Consider the following 22,931-nt stretch of genomic DNA (forward strand, 5'->3'; position numbering starts at 1 on the left):
GACGGAGGGGCAAAGGTCTCGTGTCTGTGTCCTTCTCCAGTCTCCATTAATGTATCTTCTCCCCCTGACCTTGGCCACACTCCGTGTGGGAGGGTCATTCATTGACCGCCACTGCAGAATCTAAGACTGCGAATGTTGGAGGAGTGACCACTCCCTGGAGCTGCTGGTGGGAACTCACATCCCACCCCAAAGCTGGCACGGAGATGTGCTGGGATGGGGGACCGTCCCCCAGTTCACACACCCTGCTCCCCCTGTAGTGTTCAGCGCTCTCCAAGCTGAATGCAGAAGTGGCCTGTGTCGCTGTGCATGATGAGAGCGCCTTCGTGGTGGGCACCGAGAAGGGGAGAATGTTCCTGAATGCGCGGAAGGAGCTGCAGTCAGACTTCCTCAGGTTCTGCCGTGAGTACCCTGGGGCTCCAGAGGGCCGGGGGACTGTGTCCCGAGGACAACATGGGGTGACTCTGTGTTGGGGGATGCCCTGGATAGGTGATATTAGCAGGGGTGGCCCCATTTTAGCTGGAATTGTATAGCAGCCCCTCAGTTGATTCAGCCTGGCTGACGGAACCCCCGGGGCCAGCCAGGCCCAGCCGACCCCATCTGCTCATTGACAGGAGACACTGAGGCCATGTTGTTGCCCACTTCCTGTGCGTCTGACACAGGGGCCGAGCCCATTTGTTCAGCTCATTCTTGTTGAGTGCCTTCTGCGTGCAATACCCTTCACAATGCCAACACACTTATCCTGACATCCACCTTAAGAGGTAGGCACTGTCACGGTTATAGTAGCATAATCTTGGAGCCACCTGGTGGCTCGTGGGGATGGAGTGAGTGAGAACATACCCAGCTGCATGTAGGAGATGCTCAAGAACTGTCAGCCGTTGGTGCTGCTGGCCTGGGCCACGTGCTGGTGCTCAGTTTACTTTCCCAGCAGGCTTAGGGCACGGTGACCACTGGTTGACAGATGAGAAACTGACGCTCAGTGAACGTGAGCCTCTACCCTGGGGACGTAGCCGACAAGTGAGTGAGGTGGGGTTCCGTGACAGACCTCTGGTTCTGAAACCCCTGCTCTTTCTGCTGCAGCCCTTCAAAACCAGGGAGATGCAGCATGGGCACCCCCAGGAGCCCTGCCAGAGGATCCTGGTCACTCTCAGTAGAGACCAGCATTCAGGGCTTTGAGCCAGAAGCCCCAAGGCAAAGATGGTTCTGAAGCCCTCACCTCTTCAACACTACCTGAGCCTTCAGGGCCCCTTACAACCCAGGCCCCGCCTCTGCGTTCTGTCCTCCCAGTGTTCCTTGCAGTCACCCCAGCTGAGTGGTGCTGTAGTGCTAGTTTGCCAGCCCCGTGTGTCCCTCCTCACCCCTGCCTTTGCCCCTGATGCTGCCCACCTGGAAGGTTCTCATTCTCTCTTCTTTCTGGCAGGTGCCTCCCCAGCCTCCTGCCCCAGGTCCCATTCGGGCCCCTGAACCCCTCGAACCTATGCTGTGGTCACTCCCCACACCACGCCAGCCCCCTGTGCCCTAAATTTCCCCCTGTGCCTGGTGCTCCAGCTCGGCAGTAAGCGGGGGGCGGTCATCTTCACCTTCTGGTGGATTAGGTCCTGCAGGGTTAAGGCCTGGCTTCAGCACTGAAAGATCGGCATTCAAGCCCACGGTTGGGGCTCAGAGCTCCTGGGTTAAGAATAGGCCCTGGAGTCAGACACCCGGGAGCATATTCTGGCCCTGCCACCTGCTACCTTCTGGGCCTCAACCTCCTCATCTGTGAAAGGGGAGAACAGTTCTACCCTCCACAGGTTGATCTGAGGATTCAATGAATTCATACACAGCAAGCCCTTAGAACAATGCCTCGCTCTTAGGTCACACTTAGTAACCAACCGCCAGCTGTTGTCTTACCAGTATCAGCATTTCCATTACGCCCCAGGCCTGGACCCTAGGGTCGGCCATTTCAGGGAAAGCTGTTCTCTAGCATTAGACGTATCATTACTGGGGACCAGCTGCTTCCCTGGGCAGCCTCTGCACCCCACTCAGCCCTCAGAGCCTGCACCCTAGTGCGGGGTGCTGGGCCAGGGTAGGGTGGGCAAAGGCAGGGTCTGTGGCCCCGAGCTGGCTGGGCTGAGAGCCAGACTGGGGCCTGAGAAAAGTGCACCTGGCTTCCCGGAGCCAGGCAGAGCCACTATTTATAGCACTGGGAACTCAGCTGGTTTATTTCAAGCTTTACAGATCCCCGGAGGAGAGCAGGCTCCCAGCTGGGAGGGGGTCTCTGGGCCCTCCTCTCATCTCCTTTCCTACCTACACTCTTTCTAGCACCTTCCCCACCCAAGGAGCCACTGACGCTCCTAAGCCTCCAGCTTAGCCTGAACCTGCCTCTTTGCAGTCTCTCAGGCTCCTGATGGGGTCCTCATCATCTCCCCTAGCAGAGCATAAAACTAGGGCCACGGTTGTTTAAGACAGCGTTAGTGCCAGAGCACAAAAAGGAAAAGGTGGAACAGACGTTCGCTGAACCCCAGTTCTGAGCCAGCCCAGCTAATCTCCCTTGAGAGCTCACAGACTGAGGTCAGAGAGGAAAGACTTGCATAAGGTCACATAGCAAGTGAGAGGTGGCCAAGGATGAGGCCCAGGCCCCATGACCAGCCCTGGCCCTGGGCAGGGTTTGCGCACTCATTAATTCTTCATTCACTCATTCATTCATTCGCACTTTGGGTTGGATGCCCAGCCGCTGGGCTCAGCACAGGGCAGGGACATGGCAGCTCACTACGCATGTGGTGAGAGGCGAGCTCACGCAGCCCTGCCTGTGCTCTGTGGCCCACAGGACCCCCATGGAAGGAGCCAGAAGCAGAGCACCACAAGAAGGTGCCTCGGGGTGAGGTCGGCGGCCGGAACATCCCACGGTCTACCCTGGAGCATGGCTCAGATGTGTACCTTCTGCGGAAGATGGTAGAGGAGGTGTTTGATGTTCTTTATAGTAAGATCCTTCCTCATTCCATTTGGGGTCCCCAGGTGGGTGGGAGCCCCAGCCCCTGCCCAGATGAGGATCCCTTCTGCCCCACTATAGAGCCTGGGCAGCACTTCAAGGCATGGGGTGTGGCCCCATGCAGCTCTCCTGCACCCTGCATCCCTAAGCGTGGGTCTTTCACCCCAGCCCGTTTTCTGAGCCACCATCCCCTCTGCCCCTGCCTTGGCACTGGCACTGCCACCCCTCACCTGGCAATGGCCCCAGGCCTCCTCACCTCTGTGCTGCCCTCACCCACCTGTGACCTAGGGCTTCTTCCCAAAGCATAAATCTGAGCGTGTTCTTCCCTCCTCTGCCTCCAGGGGCACTCCATCACCCTCAGTGTGGGTCAGGCACCCACTGCAGCCCCTCCCTGCCTGACTCTCCAGCCGGGCCGATCCCCCTCACAGAACCACTTCCTATGCTCCAGCACCTCTGGCTTTATTTCTCACCTCCTCGCCTTCGCACCGCTGTGCCTTCTGAGACTGCCTTCTCCTTTGGGTGGTGGACACCGTATTCCTCTCTAAGGCTCAGCTCCAGGACCTCCCCACCCCCAATGGTTAGGGCCCCCTCTGGGAACTCTCTGTGCCCTGTCCCCTCACTAGACCAGCTGGGTCAGAGACTGCCTGCTCCTGCTGTCCGCGGCATGCAGTCAGGGCCAGCAGCAGCAGGTGTTCAGAAGGCGTTGGTTGAATGACTGAGTGAAGGCTAACCGAGTCCTTCCTGTGGGTGTGGGGAGGGACAGGCCTGGCCTTTCTTAGGAAGTATCAGGCTGCAGAGTCTCAGGGCCCCGTGGTAACCTTCACACTCCCTGAATCCCTAAGGGTCCCACCTCATTTATCTCTGACTTGCTTTATTCCTTTCCCTATTTAGTCTTTGGTTCTATGGAGCAAAGGTCTGTGAGGAAACTCTTGCTGTTGTCTAGATGTCAGGAGAAGGAGGCTGAGAGGTGGGGACAGGGGGCCCAGAGGTCCTGGGTGAGCACACTGGCCACCCTGGGATAAGAGGACTTGTCACTCATGATTGGCTGTGCCCCTGCACATAATTTTGCCAGCTGTAGGGCTCGTGCCCAGCGCCCCCTATGCCCCCGCCCACTCTGCTGTGGCCCCCTCCCCCACCTTGGGCAGGATCAGGGGGCGACGAGGTGAGTGGCCTCTTTCTGGCTCTGGGTGGGGGCTGTAGCGTGGGAGCAACAGCAGGTTTTTCTGAGCCCAGGCCCCTCGGCCCTCCCACCCCCTCCATCCCCAGCCAGTCTCCTCTCTACTCACCCCTTCCCTCAGCCTCACCATCATCTTCTGCCTCTTTTCCTGAATCCCCTTTCTGTTTCCTCTCTACTTCCTGTCTCCATTTGTTGCTCTCCCTCTCTCTTCCTCTCCCTTCCTCCCTGTGGCTTTTCCTTCCAGTCTCTCCTGCCCTCTTTCCTTTCTCTCATTTCTCTCACCACTCCTCACCTCCTGCCCACCGCCCCGGACCTGCTTTCCCTTCTGCTCAGGTGCCCGGAGTGGGGAAGAGAAAGGCAAAGGAAGCAGGGACCCCCTCGATGGGAAACCGTGGCCCTCAGAGTGGCGCCTAATCTACAGCCCCCATCCACCAACCTGTGGGGGTTATTCTGTGGGAAGTTTGCATTTAAGGAGCCAATGGGGTTCTGTTTCCTGGGAACCCAACACCAAAGGGAGTCACTCAACATGGCCCCCGCTCTGGGGCGTGCCTGGTCCCCGCCCCATCATGGCTGCCCTCTCATACTAGGCCCTCTCCTCGACCCCCTCCCCCACAGGTGAGGCCCTGGGAAGGGCCAGCGTGGTGCCACTGCCCTACGAGAGGCTGCTCAGGGAGCCGGGGCTGCTGGCTGTGCAGGGGCTGCCCGAGGGCCTGGCCTTCCGGAGGCCGGCCGAGTATGACCCCAAGGCCCTCATGGCCATCCTGGAGCACAGCCACCGTATCCGCTTCAAGCTCAAGAGGTGAGTGAGGCAGCCTCTTGAGCCTGGGAGTGGGCCAGGGTCTGTCTGGTGGCTGAAACAGAAGGGCCGGGCCTGGAGGGTAACCTGTTTCCATGCTGGCTCAGCCACCCATAGTCACTTACCCAGCCAGAGGAGAGGGGACTTCAGATCCCAGTAGGGGACACTGGTTGTAAAAACTCCCAGTCCAATGGTGGGGGTGAGGCAAGAGCCCTGCATAAAAGTCCTCCCAGGGGACCTCTGTGTTGCAAAGAGGCTGGAAGGACTTGGTTGGGGAAAAAATAGCACCAGCAGTGCTGCAGGTGTCAGGAACGACCCGTGCAGATGTGTGGCGGTGGTAGCCAGCCTGGGGGCCGTCAGTGCTTGGGCCCCGCTGTCAGCGCAGGAGCTGGGAAGACGAGAGATGTGATGGGGGATGGCAGACAATTAACTGCAGCTGAAAAGACACGGGTGGTAGCCTGAGGCACAGGGACCGAGGGCAGGGGCTCGGGTGCTCTGGTGGCCCAGCCATGTGGCCCTCGGCACATCACGGCCCACCGCAGGCCTGCACCACCCCCTGTAAAATGGGGAATGGCTTCTGTCCTGCGTGCCTCACAGGCTGTCTTGCCCTTTGGACGGAGGGCCGAGGGGCTGTGGAGGAAGGGATGCCGCCAGTGGGACAGGTGCACAGAGCTGTCCTGTGTGCTTCTCTCCTTTACCCAGGCCACTCGAGGATGCCGGGCGGGATTCAAAGGCTCTCGTGGAGCTGAACGGTGTCTCCCTGATAGCCAAAGGGTCTCGGGACTGTGGCCTGCATGGCCAGGCCCCCAAGGGGCCACCCCAGGACCTGCCCCCGACTGCCACCTCTTCCTCCATGGCCAGCTTCCTGTACAGCACCGCACTGCCCAACCATGCCATGAGAGAGCTCAAGCAGGAGGTGCCTGCCTGTGTGCTTGTTCCCAGCGACCTGGGCCTCGTTCGGCACGGGCCTGAGGCCAAGACTCCTGCGGCCCAAGACTTCCCTGACTGCTGTGGTAAGCTTCTGTTGGGACCCCCTAACGTGGGAGTGGGACAGAGGTCACTCATACAGCGCAAGTCAGGGTGCTCAGGCCCTCCCAAAACTGAAGGAGGTCAGGGCAAGGGGCTGGGGCAGGACAGATTGCATTCTAGCTTAGACCCAATCAGACTCCAGGCCTTCACTCAGCCATCTGTGAACAGTGTCCTTGGCCTGGGAATAAGACACACCCAAGAGGACTCCCAGAGGAGTCTATGGAAAACATGCTAATCAGTCACATGCATTTAATAAGCACGTACTATATACTCCCAGATTAAGCGTACTGGAAGCATCAGAGAAGGAACAGCTGGGTTTGAGAAAAACCTGTGTTCATATCCCGGCTTACTCTACTTAGTGGTTAAGTTTTCTGGGGCAAATCTCTATCTCAGTGAACCTCAGTTTCCTCATCTATAAAATGGAGATGCCAGAAGTACCAACCTCACAGCATTGTTATCATGGTTAAATGACACAGCATCTTAGAAATGCTCGTTCTCGGGCCCACCGACATCCAGCTGAGTCTGAAGCTTTGGGGGCAGGTCCAGCTGTCTGCACATTGGCGAGTCCACCAAGTGCTTGCAGTGTACACTCAAGTTATAGAACTGCTATGTTAAAACACACCCAAAGCTTGGCACAAAGAAGGTACTTATAAATTATACTTATTGCTGTTATTATGAGTAGGAGAAAGAAGGATGCTCCCCTGCTCCGACACACACACACGTTTGTGAACTGAGCAGGGAATGGGACTTACATGCCTGAAACAAATGTCTCCACCCATAAAAGGTGGCCTCAGACATCCAGCCCTCCCGGATCTGCCATTTGGATAGCAGATTCTGTTAAAGAATGTGTCAGGCCTCTGGTTAAGAAGCTTGCCTAGAGTTCATGGTTACAGGACTCAGTTCTGGGGTGTTGGTATTGGGTGAGACTGTTAACCCATAGCCAGTGCCTGTGCACTGAGGCTGGATCTGGGGATCCCTTCTGGGGCCCGCCTCGAACCTGTACCTTTCCTCTTCCTTGTCCAGGACAGAAGCCCACCGGGCCTGGTGGGCCTCTCATTCAGAACGTCCATGCCTCTAAGCGTATCCTCTTCTCCATTGTCCATGACAAGTCAGGTAGGACAGTGCCCATGGAAGCACCCGGACCGGAGTAGGGATCCAGGGCTAGGGGTGGTGCTTGATGAAATGGAAATGTGTCTATGGGCTCTTTGTGCGAGAAAGGAGGAACAGCTCTGCGCAGGGACTTGTGAGTAACCCCAGAGTGTTAATAGTTACATATTGCTGTATAATAAATGCCCCCAAACTTAGCTTAAACCAACAAGCATTTTCTGTGGAACAGGAGTTCGGGAGCAGCTTAGCTGGGTGGCTCTGGCTCAGGATCTCTCACGAGGTTGTCATCATGGTGGTCGGCTGTAGCCGTGACCACGTGGAGGCTTTACTGGGGCTGGAGGACCCACTTCCAAGCCCAGTGGTGTAGCCGTTGGCAGGAGGCCTGTTCTCACTACGTGGGCCTCTACAGGGCTGGGAGGGTCCTCACAGTGTGGCAGCTGGTTTCCTGACATTAGTGATCCCAGGGAGAGAAAGGAGGAAACCACATGTCTTTATGGCCGAGCCTCAGAAGTCACGGTCACTTCTGCCATGTTCTGCCCATTAGAAGCCAGAAGCTTGATCCAATCCACACTCAAAGGAAGAGAGAGGAATTAAACTCCACCTCTTGAAACAAGGAGTATCCAAAAAATATGAACAGATTTGAAAGTACCGCACAGAGAACTGAGCAGGAAAACTCAGCATTCATTTATACCAAAAAGGGATGAAGTAAGATTTTCTAACAGTTTTGCCTTGTGGAGGTCTCAGCCTCGCCTTCAACGAGAGGCTTTTTTTTTAGAAAACCTAGGCCTCTGAGATGAGAATGGAGACCCCACGGCCCCAAACAAGGTCCATCCCTGGCGGGGTGGGGGGGACACGGATGTCCAGATGGAACAGCATAGTGGGAGGCCAGGCCATGGTGGGCAAGGGGTATGAGCTGGGATAGAATCTCACTGGGTAGGTACTAGCTGGGTGATCTCAGGCAAGATACTGAGCCTCTCTGAGCCTCAGTTTTCCTGTCTGAAAAACAGAAATAATATCTACATTTAAAGGTTGTCATGAGGGATTAAATAGGATATTATATAGATATTAAGCACCTAGCACAGACTGATTAATAAATTAAAGATGTCACTTCATAATTATAATGACAAATGATCCCCCTTGTTGTCTATATTAAATTGAGGCAGAAGTTTGGGTTCTACACAAGAGGCAAGCAGGGCTGAGGGTTGGGAGGAAGTCAACAAGGCCAAGGCTGGGTGTATGAGGCATGAGGGTTGGGTCTTCGAGGTCAGGACTCGCCTCTCCTTACTTGGAGGGAGAGTTCTCCCAGCCTCCCACTGTCTGGGGCACGAGGGGCCCAGGAGGGACAGGCTGAGCCTGCATAGTATCCACTGCCCTGGGGGTGGATTGAGGCAAGAGGAGAGAGCAGGTGGGGAGACTGTCAGAGCACCCTGGATTTGTGTGGGGCTGCTTCCTGGAGGAGGCAGTGGTTCGGGTCCAAGGTGGGAGCAGGAGGAAGGGCGGAGGCTGGTCTCTGGGGCTCTGGAGGGGAGAATCCAGGGCCGCCGGGGCTGTGGGGGGAGCGTGGCTGTCCAGGGCACAGCCCCAGCCGGGAACGGGGCTCATCACCAGGTAGCCAGTCGTGAGGTCACATCTTTGACTGGCTCTCACTTGTACCTCCTGTGTTTTGATAGAGAAGTGGGACGCCTTCATAAAGGAAACCGAGGACATCAACACGCTCCGGGAGTGCGTACAGATCCTGTTTAACAGCAGATATGGTGAGTGGGCGGCACGGCCCACTGTGTGGCCCCAGCAGCGTGTTGAGCATCTCATTACGTGACACTCGCTTGTGTTCCCTAACATGACAGCGGGCGCCATATGTTGGCACCCTCATGCCGGCAACGCTAATGTCATCTCCTGTCTGGGTAGGGGGTGGTTGTGTCAATATTTCCCTTCTGGATTCTCCAGGAGGCAGGGCTGATGGCAAAGCCCCAGACCTTGACTCACCTGCGGGAGGCAGGCTTTTAGGTGGAAAATGGCTGCTATCCTCACGCAATTGCGAATTCCCCATGGCACCATGCCACTCCTGCCTTTGCCTGTACTGTGCCCTCTGCCCAGCGTGCCCTTTGCATCTTCTGGGATAAACTCCCACTTGTTCTTCAAGACTTAGCCTGGGCTGGGTGGGCCCCCAAAGCCCTGTCAGGTATGCTTGAAAGGGGCTTATTATGAATAACAAAAGACGTCCTTCTCACCTCTGTCACCCAGGAAATTACAAGGGTTTTATGAGCCCCCGTGCCAGGAACCAGAGTTGATTACTACATATGTATTCATCGTATCACATGATAGTCTTGCTTTCCTCCCTCCTTTTTTCTTTACACACTTACTGATTTGCTCATTTGCCAGTCATGCATTTTGAGCTCGCACCTGTGCCAGGTACCCAGACCAACTCTGGTCTCCAGATGCTTCAGCAGCTGCCTGAATATGTCTTCAGGAGCAGGCAGTGGCATACAGCCATACAATCTAGGGCTTGGTAGCGTGCGGGGACGGTAGCCCTCAGAAAGGGAGGACAGCTCAAAGGAAGGTGAGTTCTCCACAGGCTAGGGCAGTCATTGGTGGCTTCCTGGAGGAGGTGTCCTTTGATCCAGGCTGGGGCTGAGGCAGCCTGGGCATGTGGGCTTGGCAGTTCTGGGTTGGGATGGGGCTGAGCAAGGCCCTTGAGGCCTGAGTGTGGAGTCTGGAATAGCCTGGGTGCCTTTGATGTGGCCACCCTGGCCCACCCACTGAACCCCTCTGCCCAGGGCTGTTGTGCTGGAAGGCTGTCTGTACCTGAGTCCTCAGGGCCTCAGGCAGGTGTGCACTCCATGGGGGTCAGGGGGAGGGAGCTGGAGAGGGCTCTGCCCCAGCCTAGCTGGCATTCAGCCAGCAGTCTTCTGGCCTGTTGTGGGCTTTTGATGTTTTTGGAATGTGGAGCCTTTTCTAGACATCAGCACCTGGGCCCCACCATGGCCAAGTCCAGGGAGGAGTGTGGGGCTTAGAGTGGTCCAGGTCTTACCTCTTCTCAGCTTTCCCTTTAGCTGCCCTGGGGAGAAGGAGGTACCCTGGGAGCCATGAAGGACCCCATGGGTGAGGACACTTGGCAGCTTGAGGCATCCTGCTGACCCTGGATGAACAGATTCTGCTCCTGGTTCTGTCCTTTCAGCCACCAGTTCTGGGTGAGGCTATGGGGCTGGGAGTGCTGAGGGGAAAAAGAAAAAATAAAAGGAAGCCTCAAGCACATGGTCACCTGGAAAGAGGTTGAGACTGGACAAAGGATGTAGGATTGTATGTGGTAGCTTGGTTCTGCCCTTCCCTGCCCTGCTGCAGCTGGAGGCTGGGTGGGATCGTGCCTCTGTCTGCTGGATCTCATTGCTGCTGGAAAGACAGGCCCAGCACATCTGATGCACCCAAGTGGAGATGCATTCAGAGACTCAGGGAACCCACTGCTCAAGGGCTGGGGTTGGGGCTGGGGCTAGGCGTGGTTGGTGATGTTGGAGGTGGGGGGAGGGGGGAGAAGAAACGGTTTAACAGCTGTTCAGATTTCAAGGGTTTAATTTGACAGTGAGTTGAGTGTGACTTCACAGTGGGAGCTGGCTGCCAACGCCGCCAGCGCAGACCTGGGCTGCATCAACAGAAAAATAATGTCGACAGCATCCCAGGGAGGGCCCCAGACAGCTCTGCTCTGCCCTGATCAGGGCATGGGTGGAGGGAGGTCCAGCTCAGGGCTGGTACTTGTCAGGACACAGAAAAAACCTGGTGGGGACACAGACAAGGCCAGGATGGGGAGCGGCCTGGGGAACAGTGAGGAGATATGGGACCCTTGGGAGAGATCAGGTGACACGGCAAGCATGGATACCCAGCCTGGCTCGTCTCCTAAGACCTCCCAGGCCTTGGGGAGAACAAGGACACATGAAAGTACCATCAAGTGCACAGTGGGTGTTCAGACAGTGTTTGGTGAGTGAATGCATCAACACGTGGAGCTGGGGTGTGAGTGAATGACTGAAATGCACAAGACCAAACCTACTAGTCTGGAAGAAAAGAACCTGTAACCACTCATGGGCCCAGATTCTGTCTACACTGCCATCAGCAAAGCTGTCAACTTCTGGTCTGCATCTCATTTATGTTACTGGAGAGAGAGGGGAGTGCTGGGCCCCTCCCTGCAGGAAAAGGCACTGTACCTGTGTGGCCACTGGCATCCCACCAAGAGCCACCTCGAGCCTGGGAGCTTCAGTGGCTTCACTCACTGAATATGCAGGGTGCAGCTGCTGTGTGCCAGCTCCACCTAGATCCCAGACGTGGAGCAGTGAGTGAACATTCCTGCTTCCACAGAACTTGGGTTCTAGACAGTAAGCCAATGTACAGATAAGTATTTTTGTAATGTCAGGTTGAGAGAAACTCGGGATGAAAAACAAGGAGGGCGGGATAGGGAGGGATGGAGGGGGCTATTTTAGGCTGCTGAGGCAACATTTGGAGAAAAGGAGAAAAGGAAGCTTACAGTTATCTGAGAGAAAACTATCTGAATAGATGGAAGAGCAAGAGCAAAGGCCCTGGGGTAGGTGTGTACTTGGCATGTTAGGGAAGCAACAAAGAGGTCAGAGACCAGGGTGAGCTAGGGGAGGGGCGAAAGGAGGGAGAGAAGGTCAGAGGTGATGGAGTCTTGGTCACATCCAGCCTTATAGGCCCAGGTAGGACTTTGCCCGCTGCTGAGTGAGATGGGGGCCTGGGGGCATTTTTTGAGAGAAATGACATGATCTGACATTTCACCATGGCCACTGGGTGGACAGAAATGCCAGGGAGGTGGAACGTGACAGTGACCACGGCCCTGGAGCCCTGTGTGTCCTGCAGCCTCCATCTTGCACTCAGCCTTGCCCTTGCCCTTCCAGCGGAAGCCTTGGGCCTGGACCACATGGTCCCCGTCCCCTACAGAAAGATCGCCTGTGATCCGGAGGCTGTGGAGATCGTGGGCATCCCGGACAAGATCCCCTTTAAACGCCCCTGCACCTACGGGGTCCCCAAGCTGAAGCGGATCCTGGAGGAGCGGCACAGCATCCACTTCATCATCAAGCGGTACGGGACGGGCTCTAGGGGCCATGGCCTTTGCCTCAGGCTGGGCCTGGGTTCGGGATATTAGTGTGAGGGCTGGGCAGGGGCAACAGCAGGCATGAGGCTAGAACCTGGGGAGGTGACGATGGGGCAGAGAATAAAGGGGTTCTCTGACTTAACAGAGAATCCTGCAGACCTGGGAGAGAGCTCAGACCCCTTAACCTAACAGCTGTACGGCCTCCTGCTCCCTGGAGAGGGTGTCGGCCCTCACTGCTGGCCAAGGCGTTGCCCTCACAGCCACCTGGACTCTCCCCCAAGCCCGCACATGCAGTTCCAGGCAATGCCCAGACTTCCCAGATGCTCCCTCCTCAGTGGTTAGAGACGGAAGGGTAGCCAGAGGCCGTGCCAGCCAGCCCCTGCCTCCAGGCAGCACGGCACGGGTCTGTTCCCAGGCATCTGTTCCCGAATGTTTCCTCTCTGAGGCGCAGTCCCAGTGCATTCGTGTACTCACGTGCCTGCTAGCTTGTTGTTGCCATGCGACTATAAAGTGAACAGGGACTCTGGACGGGGCTGTGTTTGGCTCGTTGCTGAATTCCCAATGACCGCAACAGTCCCTGGTGTGTAGTGGATGCCTAATACGTATCTGTGGAATGAATGAATGAATGAACCAATGAATGAATGAACAAATGTATGCTTGTCCAAATTTGGGCTCACACCTCTGACTTCCTAGAGTTTAGGAAATAAACAGGGTAACGGGAGAAAGAGAAATGGGCAAAGGGAGACTTATTTGTTACGGAGCTTCTGAGATAACATCCCGTTTGTTAAGCCAGAGCTGGGAGTTGGAGAAAGGGGGCCCCACGTGGAGTAGGACAGTGTTTGGGCGGAAGGGCTGACCTCAGCAAGCAGCCTCGATGCCCAGAGGTGCGAGGAGGCTGAGGCGTGAGCAGAGGCTGAGAGTCATCCTGGAGCAGTGGGTACGACCTCTGCAGGGTTGCTAGAGGCCAGAGTTGGGGTCTGCTGGGCCCTCGGGCCGCTGGGGGAGAGCAGACTTGAGGTGGGGAGACTTGACAGGAGGCTGCAGCAGGGAACCAGGCCAGGGTGGTGGGTGGAGGAAGAGAAATGGCTGGATTTGGGACAGATTCTCAGCTGTGACGGGATTTGCTGGTAGATTGGATGTGGGAGCAGGGAGGCAAGGGTCACCCCATGTTTCTGAGTGAGTTCATTTTGGATACACTAACTCGAGGAAGTTCAGGAGATGGAATTCTTAGAGGACAAGCTGAGATGTCAGAAGCTGTGGCGAGAGGCCTGGGTTAGAGATCAAAACCTGCGCGTCGTCAGCGTGGCCGGGAAGGGAGCACAGGGAGGAGAGAGGCAGAGGCGGGGGGAGAAGAGGGCCCAGGTGGACCCTGGGACCCCATGTTAGAGGCTGGGGTGAGGATGAGAGGCTGAGGCAAGTGGCCAGAGCGGTGGGTGGGCCTCTTGATGCCTCCCAAGAGATGATTCTGGAAGTTGGGTCTGACAGTGTGGGTCTCTGGCTCAGAACCGTTCACTGCTTGGCCCTCAGGGTGCAGGGCCTGCTCTCTGGCCTGCTGGCAGCCACTGAGCCAGCCTTTTTGCTGCTCTGCCTTTCCACGCCCAGGGACTCCTGCCCCCTCACCTGCCTCTGGGTCTTTGCTGAAGTCCTTCCCTCCATCTAGACCAGCTTCCCACCTGTCTGTCTTTCAAGGCTTGCTTTTACCTTTCTCTGAGTCTGAAAGCACCCCCCCCACACACACATTTACAAAGAAGTTCACCCTCTGGTAGCAAGCGGTTTCTCCCCCCCCCCCCCAGCACACCACCTTCTCACCTTGCTTGCAGCTGCAGCTGAGCCATGTCTTGTACTTTCACAGCTCCTGGTGTGGGCCCCACTTGATAAATGATTCTGGAGATGAATTTTAATCAGTCATCTAGCAGTGCCTACTGTGGTCTAGCTTAAATCCATCTTGCTGCTGCCTAACTTATTTTCCTTCAGTTGACTCTTGGTAGGGGGTAGGACAGAAGAAAACAACAAAGACACCCTAGTGTCCCCTTATGTGCTTAACCACAATACTTCGTCTCCCTCGAGTCAAACTATAGCTAATTTAATTCTTCACTAGGATGTGCTGAGCGCCTCCTACAGGTTTAGCCCTTCACTGGGCTTTCCTGAGGACTTTATGAAACAGCAAGCACAGTCTCCACCTGCCCCCAGAGGCCACTGCTCATCATGCTGGGGGTGGCCCCAGCTGTGATGAGTCCAGGGTACTTCAAAACATGTTCCCAGGTGTAGACTCAATGGCATTTGAGGAGCAAACCTGTGGGGTTTCCTGGATGAGGAGGCCTTGGCATCTGGTGACTGGGCTTGAAGCCACTCTCATCTTGATAACCTTGAATAGCAGTTTCTCTTCTAAGCCACAGTTTCCTCGCCTATAAAAATAGGGAAAGTGATGCTTCTCTCCCAGGTCTTTCCAACATAAACTGAAAAAGTAGACATAGCACACCTGATGTGTAGTAGAGGCTCAATAAACACGAGTCCTTTTTCTTGACCTCACCTCCAAACATGGCCCTACCATTTCCCAGCAGTGTGTCCTTGGGCAAGTTACTTGACTGCTCTGTGCCTCACTTTCCTCATCTGTAAAATGGGACTAGTGATTGTCCATGCCACATAGTGCTGATCAGAGGCTAAATGACTTCATACGAGCAAAGTATAATATTTAGAACAGTGGTTGCTCTGTTCTGAGCCCTCTGTACATTTTTCACTACAGAGTCCCTCTCTATATCGTGGTTCACTTATTGCGGCCTCACTGTATCACAGGATTTTTAAAAATATTATATTTAATCTATCGCGGATTTTTCGCTATATCGCGGGATTTTGTGATATTGTATATGTATGTTGTTAAAGTTACATAGGTTTAAGAGTGTAGAATAAATGAAAGGTTCCTACTTCGCAGGGGGGGTCTAGAACGTAATACCTGTGATAACTGAGGGAATACTGTATTACATAACCCTGCCTCATCCATGGACCATCTGAGGTCATTCTAGCAGACGTGGGTCAGGAGAAAACGGGACTCAGGAAGCAGCCAGAAGGTGGAGTCTCTGCCTCAGCCTATGTGTCTGCAAGGTGTGGGGAAGTCAAGGTACTCTCCTACCAAAGGGAGAAGCCCCTCAACAAGGTCTGTGGGTCTTGTTATTGGAAGTAGGGGGCTCTGTGGCCCCCAGGCCCACCCTTGTGCTGAGCTCCAGACTCCAAATCCCCTGTCCCTGTAGAACACAAGTCCCTACTGAGGGCATATGAGTTCACAGCTGAGGGACTGATGTGGCAGTTCTACTAAGGCAGAACTCAAGAGGGACAGTGTCTGGAGGGCCTGGCAGCGTTCCCTGGTCAGAGCCCATCAGTCAGGCTTCAGGCTGCACAGTCCGTGAAAATGTCTGCCACAGTCTTGGAGCCACCGTTAGACCTTTTCCTGTCATCTGCCTCCCAACTCCATCAGGGAACTGTGCGAGCCCCCTAGCCCTGTGCTCCCCGATAAGTAACTGAAATCATAAATAATAAAACCACAGACACCACTGGCAGCCTGCCTCGCTGGGAGAGGCTGAGGAAGCCGGGCTCAGAAAGAAGCCTCTCTTCTCCAGAATTGCTCCCTCTGCTGCTTCTCAGCCTCTGGGACCCAGAGGAGCATGGGCCCCCCGGAGCAGCCGGGGGAACTCGGGGCCTCTCAGAATCAGAATGCGATGTCATGCTTGAGGTCACGACATGCATGTGGTCCCCCTGCCCTGGTAACCCGGGTCTTGCCTCCTATCGACTGACTTTTTTGCCTCTGTTTGAATTTCCCACTGGGCCAGCCTTAGGCATTGTCCCCTTGTATTCGGAATCAGACACCCCTTCATTTGTCCCATGTCACCTCTGCAGCCTGGGTTCAATGACCAAGACCCTGTCCCCTTGTCCAGCCGTGCCCTGGCACACAGGCTTCACTGCAGGCCCCCAGACCAGCTACCCAGGCTCGCCACGCACTGGGTGCCACCCTGGCTGGGCCTGGGGACAGAACAGAGAACACCAGGGCTGGAGGCAAGCGGGCAAGTAACCCCAGCTCCCTTGCTCACCTTTCCACCACCTCCATTTTCCTGGTCGAATTTCCAGGTAGCTCACCAGCATGACTCAGAAGTCTCTGAATGGCCCCCGGACTCCCAGCCATCCCTCCTCCAGGCCATCCTCTGTCTGATGATGATCTGATGGTGCCCTGCCCCTCGGGGGCTCCCCATTGCCCACAGGGTAGAGGCCATGTGCCTGAACACCAGCCAGCCAGGGGGCGCCCCTGCCCTGCCCTGTGCCCTTCCTGGAGAACCTGTCAGCATCCCACCTGAGCTCGCCATTGCCTCCCCTTGAAGTCTTTCCCAGCTCCCTTCCCACTTGAGCCTCCTTGGCTTCTGAGACACATAGGAAGGGTCCCACGTGGCATCTTGCATGTCCGTGATCTGGTGACAGGTCTGGCATGTGCAGCTGACAGAAAACTTCCTGAGAACAGGCTCTCCATATGACTGTCCCTGAGACACAGGCGGTGTTGGGTGGAAGCCTGTGGGGCCCTTGTGGGAAAGCAGTGTGAGTTATCCACCAGCTGGCGCCAAGGAGCGCTCAGGGCTGGAGGAGGTCCCCAGAGCATCACGAGAGTAGGTTGGGCCCTCTAGGACCACCCAGGGGCTTGCCCATGCCTTCGCTGACTGAGGAGAAATGGTTTGGGGTATCAGGCTATTGGGGGGTATCCGGCTGTTCTGGACCATACCCTCTCCAGGTCTGCAGCTATAGCCATGCATGTGGGACTAGAGTGACTGTCACTGAGGGGACCTGGAAGCCGGCTCACTGAGCCTGGGGGAGCCCCTGGGCCTGCACCACTCTCATGCTCATCTCTCCTCTCTCTTCAGGATGTTTGATGAGCGCATTTTCACAGGTATGTGTGGGTACCATCTTATCTTTCTGGAGCACCAGGCTGATGCCCCCATGAGTGCTTGAGCTGCATTTCACTGGATCCTGCACAGAGAGGGGTCTTGGGTGTGGCTTCTGCATCCTGGGGAAGACACAGGCCCCCAGCTCCCAGGAGCAGACAGTTCCTCGAGACTTGGATGCCCTGAACCAGGGAATTATAAAGCTGATGTTTGCTAAATACAGCATGTGCCAAGTACTCTTCTAAGTTGTTAGACTATATAATTTTAATTTAATTTAGTTTTCAACAGTCCTGTGAAGTGTTTTTTGTTTGTTTATTGTTTTGTTTTATTCCCTGAAGCCCAGCTAGTGAGCACTGGGGCCTGGCTACAAACCCAGGCATGTAGCCCCCGAGCGCGGGCCAGAACACGCAGGCAGCATGCCTCTCAAGAGGAGGCCAGCTCTGCCTGGTTTAGCAAAGGGAGCACGGATATTGGGGTACAATGTACCCAGGTCCCAGTTCTAGCCCTACTTCCCACTAGCTTTGTGACTGGGCAGGGTTTTATGGACCTCAGTTTCCACATCTGTGAGGTGGGTGTGGTAAGAGTGCCTTCCTCTGGGTTCCTGGGGTAACCAAATGAGAGAAGGGTCCCGTGTGATAGCCTTTCTTGAGGGCTCCCTCACCCCAGCAGTGTATGCGAGGTCAGGACCGTCATTTCTGGTAGCCTCTCCCTCCTTCCTAGTCCTCGAAGATCCCTGGCCTGCTGCTCTGTTCCTTCTTCAGGGGCGGCATCTTTCCCTGGGCCCCACCCTGGCCCAGCTGGACATAGAGCCCACAAGAAGGAGGGGCCGAGGCCAGACCACACCCAAGGGTGCTCCCGCAGGCAGGAGGAGGCGGGGAGCCGTCACCCTGATCTCCCCTGCCCCTCCCCAACTCTCCACCCAGGGAACAAGTTTACCAAAGACCCCACGAAACTGGAGCCAGCCAGCCCTCCAGAGGACACCTCTGCAGAAGTCTCCCGTGCCACCGTTCTTGATCTGGCTGGGACTGCTCGGTAAGCCCATCCAAGCCCAGCCCCTAGCCCATGGGCCCCGCCTAACTCTGGACTGGGGTGGTGCCACCTACGGGGAGGAACAAGGCCTAGGGCTGGCCCAGGATGCTGTGCACAGTGTCTCCCAACCCCCTGATGCTCTACACAGGCACAGGGTCATCCCAGACAGACGCCCTGACACACACCGTGGGCCCTCACCCCACTGTGAGGCAAGGAGAGTCTAAAGGGACAGAGAAGGAAGACAGAGACCACCAATCTTCCTCCACCTGGAGAACTCTTAGCCCGCCTTGGGAACTGGCCGGAGGTCACCTGGTCTCAGAGGCTTTCCTTGGCACCCAGGCATCTATCTGCCCTGTGTGTCCACAAGGCCCTGCACCCAGTTCATGACCTGGTCACCATCCACCATCCCTGGGAGCCAGGGATGGGCCATTCATTCAAAATCCCCAGGTCCAGTCCGGGCCTCCCCCACAGGCTCAAAGAATTCACTGAATCGTCCATGCCAGGGACCCTGCCCAGCTTTGCTTCCCATCCTCCTTCTCTGACTCTTGGCTGGTGCCCTGGGGACCTTGCTGTGGGGGTGGGAGTGAGCCTGGTCAGGGTGCCTTCTGCATTCACAGTCTGGAGGGGAAAGCTGGGCTAGTGCCATGTCATGTCTCGTCTTCCCACAGGACAGACAGAAGTGGGACCTCTGAAGACTGTGGGCCAGGTAAGGAGGACCAGGACCCCGCAGTGTCCCCCAGCTGCACCAGCAACCCAGACCATGAGCCTGGAGTACTAATGGATATTCTCTGCCCACCCCTGTTCCCTCACCACCACCCCCAGGCCTCAGAGCACTCTGGGAGCTGCAGAACATGTTGGGAGCTTACAGGTGGTGGGGTGCAGAGAAGGGCAGATGGGATTTGGGTAGCATTGTGAGGGAGTCAAGTCAGCACACCTGGATTCTGGCATCACCACTGCCTCCTAGTATGTCTGTGACAAGTGGCTCTTCCCCCGTGGGCCTCAGTTGCCAGGTCTGTACATTGGAGATACCAGGACTGGCCTGACATCCTGCCCGACCCTCCATTCCTGGCTTGGGCAGGAGCATGGAGGCTGATGTGACTTTTCTTGGGTGCTACTAGCAAGTCACAGGAGAATGTTCTGGAATGACTCATCTTGCCCAGCCAAGCCCACGTCCACATCTGGCTAGATCCCTGTTTTCTTCTTGCAGGAACCTCTGGGGAACTGGGTGGGCTGAGGCCCATCAAAATTGAGCCAGAAGATCTGGATATCATTCAGGTCACCGTTCCAGGTAAGGGACAGACATCTGAAGGGCTGGCCCTGCTGCCCCAACCTGAACCTGCAGAAATCAGCAACTCCCACCCCAGGGCCCCCAGACCTACAGGCACCACTGTGTTCCCTCCCAGCTACGGTGCGGCTGCCTCTCTGTCTCTCAAGGGCCTGCCCTGGCTATTGGTTCTCTAGTTTGGTCCTGAGCATAGTGGGGTGTTGCACATGCCTTCTGCAGCCACATCTGCCCTGTGTACCAGGAGTCAGGTCTCAGCTCCACCTTCCTAAAGGTCCCCCCCCACCCCCAGCTTTACCTCTGGCCTGGCTTCCCTAGGATTTGGGAGGCAGGAGGAAGGAGAAGAAAAGTCATTAAAGTAAGAGGATCTATCTTTGACTCCAGACTTAGAACCTCTAAGCCTCAGTTTCCACCTCTGTGAGGAGGAGGAGGAGGGTATACTCGTTTCTGGAGGTTCAGCATGGAGTAACCACTGGGAGCCCCCTGGGGCCTGTGCTTGGACTCTTGTCATTAAGGCTGCCCTTCCTGTGGTCCAGGAAACAGCTTCCTTAAGACTCCTGCTCCATGGACATGCTGGACCAGGGTTCCTAAGGGACCCTGATGGGGTGGGACAGGCAGAAGAGTCTCTTGTCATTTGGAGTTTTATCTCCAGACCCTTCGCCAACCTCTGAGGAAATGACAGACTCGATGCCCGGGCACCTGCCTTCGGAAGATTCTGGCTATGGCATGGAGATGCTGACTGGTAAGAAATGGGCTGAGGGACTCACCTCCCTGGGCGTAACGGGGGAGGGGTTCAGGAAGTCCCCAGGCTTTTCTTGGTATTGACCGATCTTCTTAGAGGAAACCCAGAGTATGCCTGATTCCCTCACCCAGCCTCGGTTCCTTTCTGAAAACTTGAAGTTGGCTTTGATTTATATTAAAGTCTGGTTACTAATCTTTCCCAGAAGCACTCATTTGAATTAATTTGGTCATTTATTCAACAACTATTTACTGAGAACCTGCTGTGTACCAGATCCTATGTGAGGTTCTGGGGACAGAACAGTGAACCAAACAGGCCAAAGTCCCTGCCCTCATGGGGCAGACATCCCGGTGCGGGGGTACAGATAATAAGCTAACCTATAAGTAAAGTACAAAGTCAGGTGGTGTAAGTGCAGGCGGTCCATGGGCAGGATGAGGCTGGAGGAGAAGCACTGGGTATAGGAGAGGATAGTTACTACAGGACTTGGATGGTCAGGGTGGACTTCACTGAGAAAGTGATGTTGAGCAAAGATCTGAAGGAGGGGCAGGTGGGAGCCAGGTGAATATCAGGAAAGAGCTTTCCCACAGAGGGAACAACGAGTGCAAAGGCCCTGAGGTGAACTGTGCCCAGTATGTAGCTAGAGCAGAGTGAAGTGGGAAGATGAGGTCAGGGAGGTGATGGGGTGGGTTCTGCAGGGCAGGTACATCAAAGGAAGGGGTGGGGGCTTGATTCTGAGGATGCAGGAACAGCTGGGAGTTTGGAACTAACAAGGGACAGTTTTAACAGTATATACTCTGACCGTGGGATTAAGAATAGACTGCAGAGGAGCGGGAACAAAGACAGAAACAGACGATTGCAATAATCTAGGCAGGAGGAGTGGTCTGCTGTATGTTTTGTTTTCTTAACTTGGTTTTAGAACAAAACTGAAATGAACGCTTTAGTGTATCTCATGTGCCCAACTCTTAGCTCCAGCCATTATCAACAGATGTTAACAAAAGTAATAAAAGTAAGAATTAGCCCTGGCTGGTGTGGCTCAGTAGATTTGAGTGCTGGCCTGTGAACCAAAAGGTTGCAGGTTCGATTCCCAATCAGGGTGCATGCCTGGGTTGCTGGCCAGGTCCCCGGTTGGGGACTTGCAAGAAGCAGCCAATCGATGTATCTCTCATGCACATTGATTTTTCTCCCCCTCTCTCTTTCCCTTCCCGTCTCTCTAAAAGTAAATAAATAAAATACTTTTAAAAATAAGAATAAGAACTATTATAGGTAGTTAAAGTTTTTAAAAAGTGAATCATTGTAAAGCTAAATAGTATGTAAATTTTAGTGCAGGTTTGTGGATGTGGCCAAAGAGGGTATCAGTACTCAGGTGACTGGAGGTTGGAAAACGCTGTGATAGGGATGCGGGGCCAGGCCAGGGAACTGGAAGGAGTGGATGGCATTTGTTGCTCTCCCTGTGCGCGATGTCCACTGGGCTTGACCAGGAAAGGAGGGGAGGGGCAGGCATTGCCTGAGGATACCACGCAAAGCACAGTGGGCAGCATTTAAATGAACAGTGCCCAGAGAGCTCAGAAGTGGAGTGTTCAGTGTGAAAAGCACGTGCAGACCGATGTGGATGATATAGCATTTATCTAAAGTTGGAAAATAAAAAGTCATATTTTAATGGTTTCTTAAAAAAGCAGGTGTGAATATGACCAAATGCTAACATATATTGTGTGTATATGTTTGTTTGTGGTAATATTCTGTATGCTTTTCTGTACTTTTTAATTTTTCCTACAAAAAATAAACAAATGACTAGAAAAATAAATAAGGCTTCCTGTGGGCCCCGGTGGTGCCATGTGAATTGATGACAGAACAAAGGTAGAACGTCTCTGCCCCTCATTTGCTTCCCTATCTGTCCAGGGGAATTGTCTGGAAGTGGAAAAGTGTGAGGAGCACCTGGGAGTCCCATCATTAAGGAGGTATAAGGGTCTGCAGAGCTGCTGTGGATGAGTGCACATTTCTAGCCTCTGATGAATTGAATTCCAGGCAGCTTAATACCTGAGATCCACCATCCATAGCACTGGAGAAATCATGGTGTATGGAATCTGAGCTGACAAAAGAAAACAGACTTCAAGATGAGGGTTTGATCCTAGCCGGTGTGGCTCAGATCGTTGGAGCGTTGTCCCGTAGACTGAGGAGTCACGGGTTCAGTTCCTAGTCAGGCCACATGCCTGGGTTGCAGGTTTGGTGCCAGTTGGGGTACATCCAGGAGGCCGCCGATCGGTGTTCTCTTTCTCTCCCTCCCTTCCCTTTACTCTAGAGTCAGTGGGCATGTCCTCAGGTGAGAATTAAAAAAAAAAAAAAAAAAAAAAAGATGAGGGTTTGCCCAAATTGCAGGTGGGTAGACTGGGCATCAGTCCCAAGCACAGTTCTGGAAAAGATTTCTATACAAATGACTGAGTCATCAGAAGGGACCCAGTGTGGGTCATGCATGAGGAGTGAGTTGGCCCATGGGCCATCAGGATCTCGGGCTGGCCCTGGGGCAGTTGGGGAAGCAGGGCTGCATGGGTACCCCAGCCCTCTCCTGGGGGAAGTTTCCTGTGCTGTCCCGAAGGGCTCGGACCTTCCAGAAATATTTATCAGTTAGTTGGATAAAGGGACCTCAGGCAGCAGAATCCTGCAATTTTATAGATGTTTCAGGAAGGAATGGGTAGTCCACCCAAGACTGATGTTCCTTGTGGCTCTGACAGACCAGAACACTGGGCTGAAACACACAAGAATAAACAGCCCAAGGACAAGTGTCATGAGTTGTATGTGTTCCCC

General features: G+C 54.8%; 1 protein-coding gene across 1 annotated transcript in view; it reads left to right on the plus strand.

Annotated features, from left to right (window-relative positions):
• The window catches only part of GTF2IRD1 (GTF2I repeat domain containing 1), a 102,025-nt gene that overhangs the window by 32,781 nt on the left and 46,313 nt on the right, over positions 1–22,931 (plus strand). Inside the window, exons 3-14 of the mRNA XM_090276892.1 lie at positions 258–399; positions 2,804–2,956; positions 4,758–4,941; positions 5,641–5,951; positions 6,991–7,080; positions 8,745–8,828; positions 11,970–12,153; positions 17,062–17,087; positions 18,006–18,114; positions 18,780–18,817; positions 19,319–19,399; positions 20,046–20,135. Of these exons, the coding sequence (XP_090133018.1) occupies positions 258–399; positions 2,804–2,956; positions 4,758–4,941; positions 5,641–5,951; positions 6,991–7,080; positions 8,745–8,828; positions 11,970–12,153; positions 17,062–17,087; positions 18,006–18,114; positions 18,780–18,817; positions 19,319–19,399; positions 20,046–20,135 (1,492 nt within the window). The remainder of the gene's footprint in view (positions 1–257; positions 400–2,803; positions 2,957–4,757; positions 4,942–5,640; positions 5,952–6,990; positions 7,081–8,744; positions 8,829–11,969; positions 12,154–17,061; positions 17,088–18,005; positions 18,115–18,779; positions 18,818–19,318; positions 19,400–20,045; positions 20,136–22,931) is intronic.

Source organism: Furipterus horrens, unplaced genomic scaffold (genome assembly GCF_987537825.1).
Source record: "Furipterus horrens unplaced genomic scaffold, mFurHor1.1.pri manual_scaffold_5, whole genome shotgun sequence".
NCBI lineage: Eukaryota > Metazoa > Chordata > Mammalia > Chiroptera > Furipteridae > Furipterus > Furipterus horrens.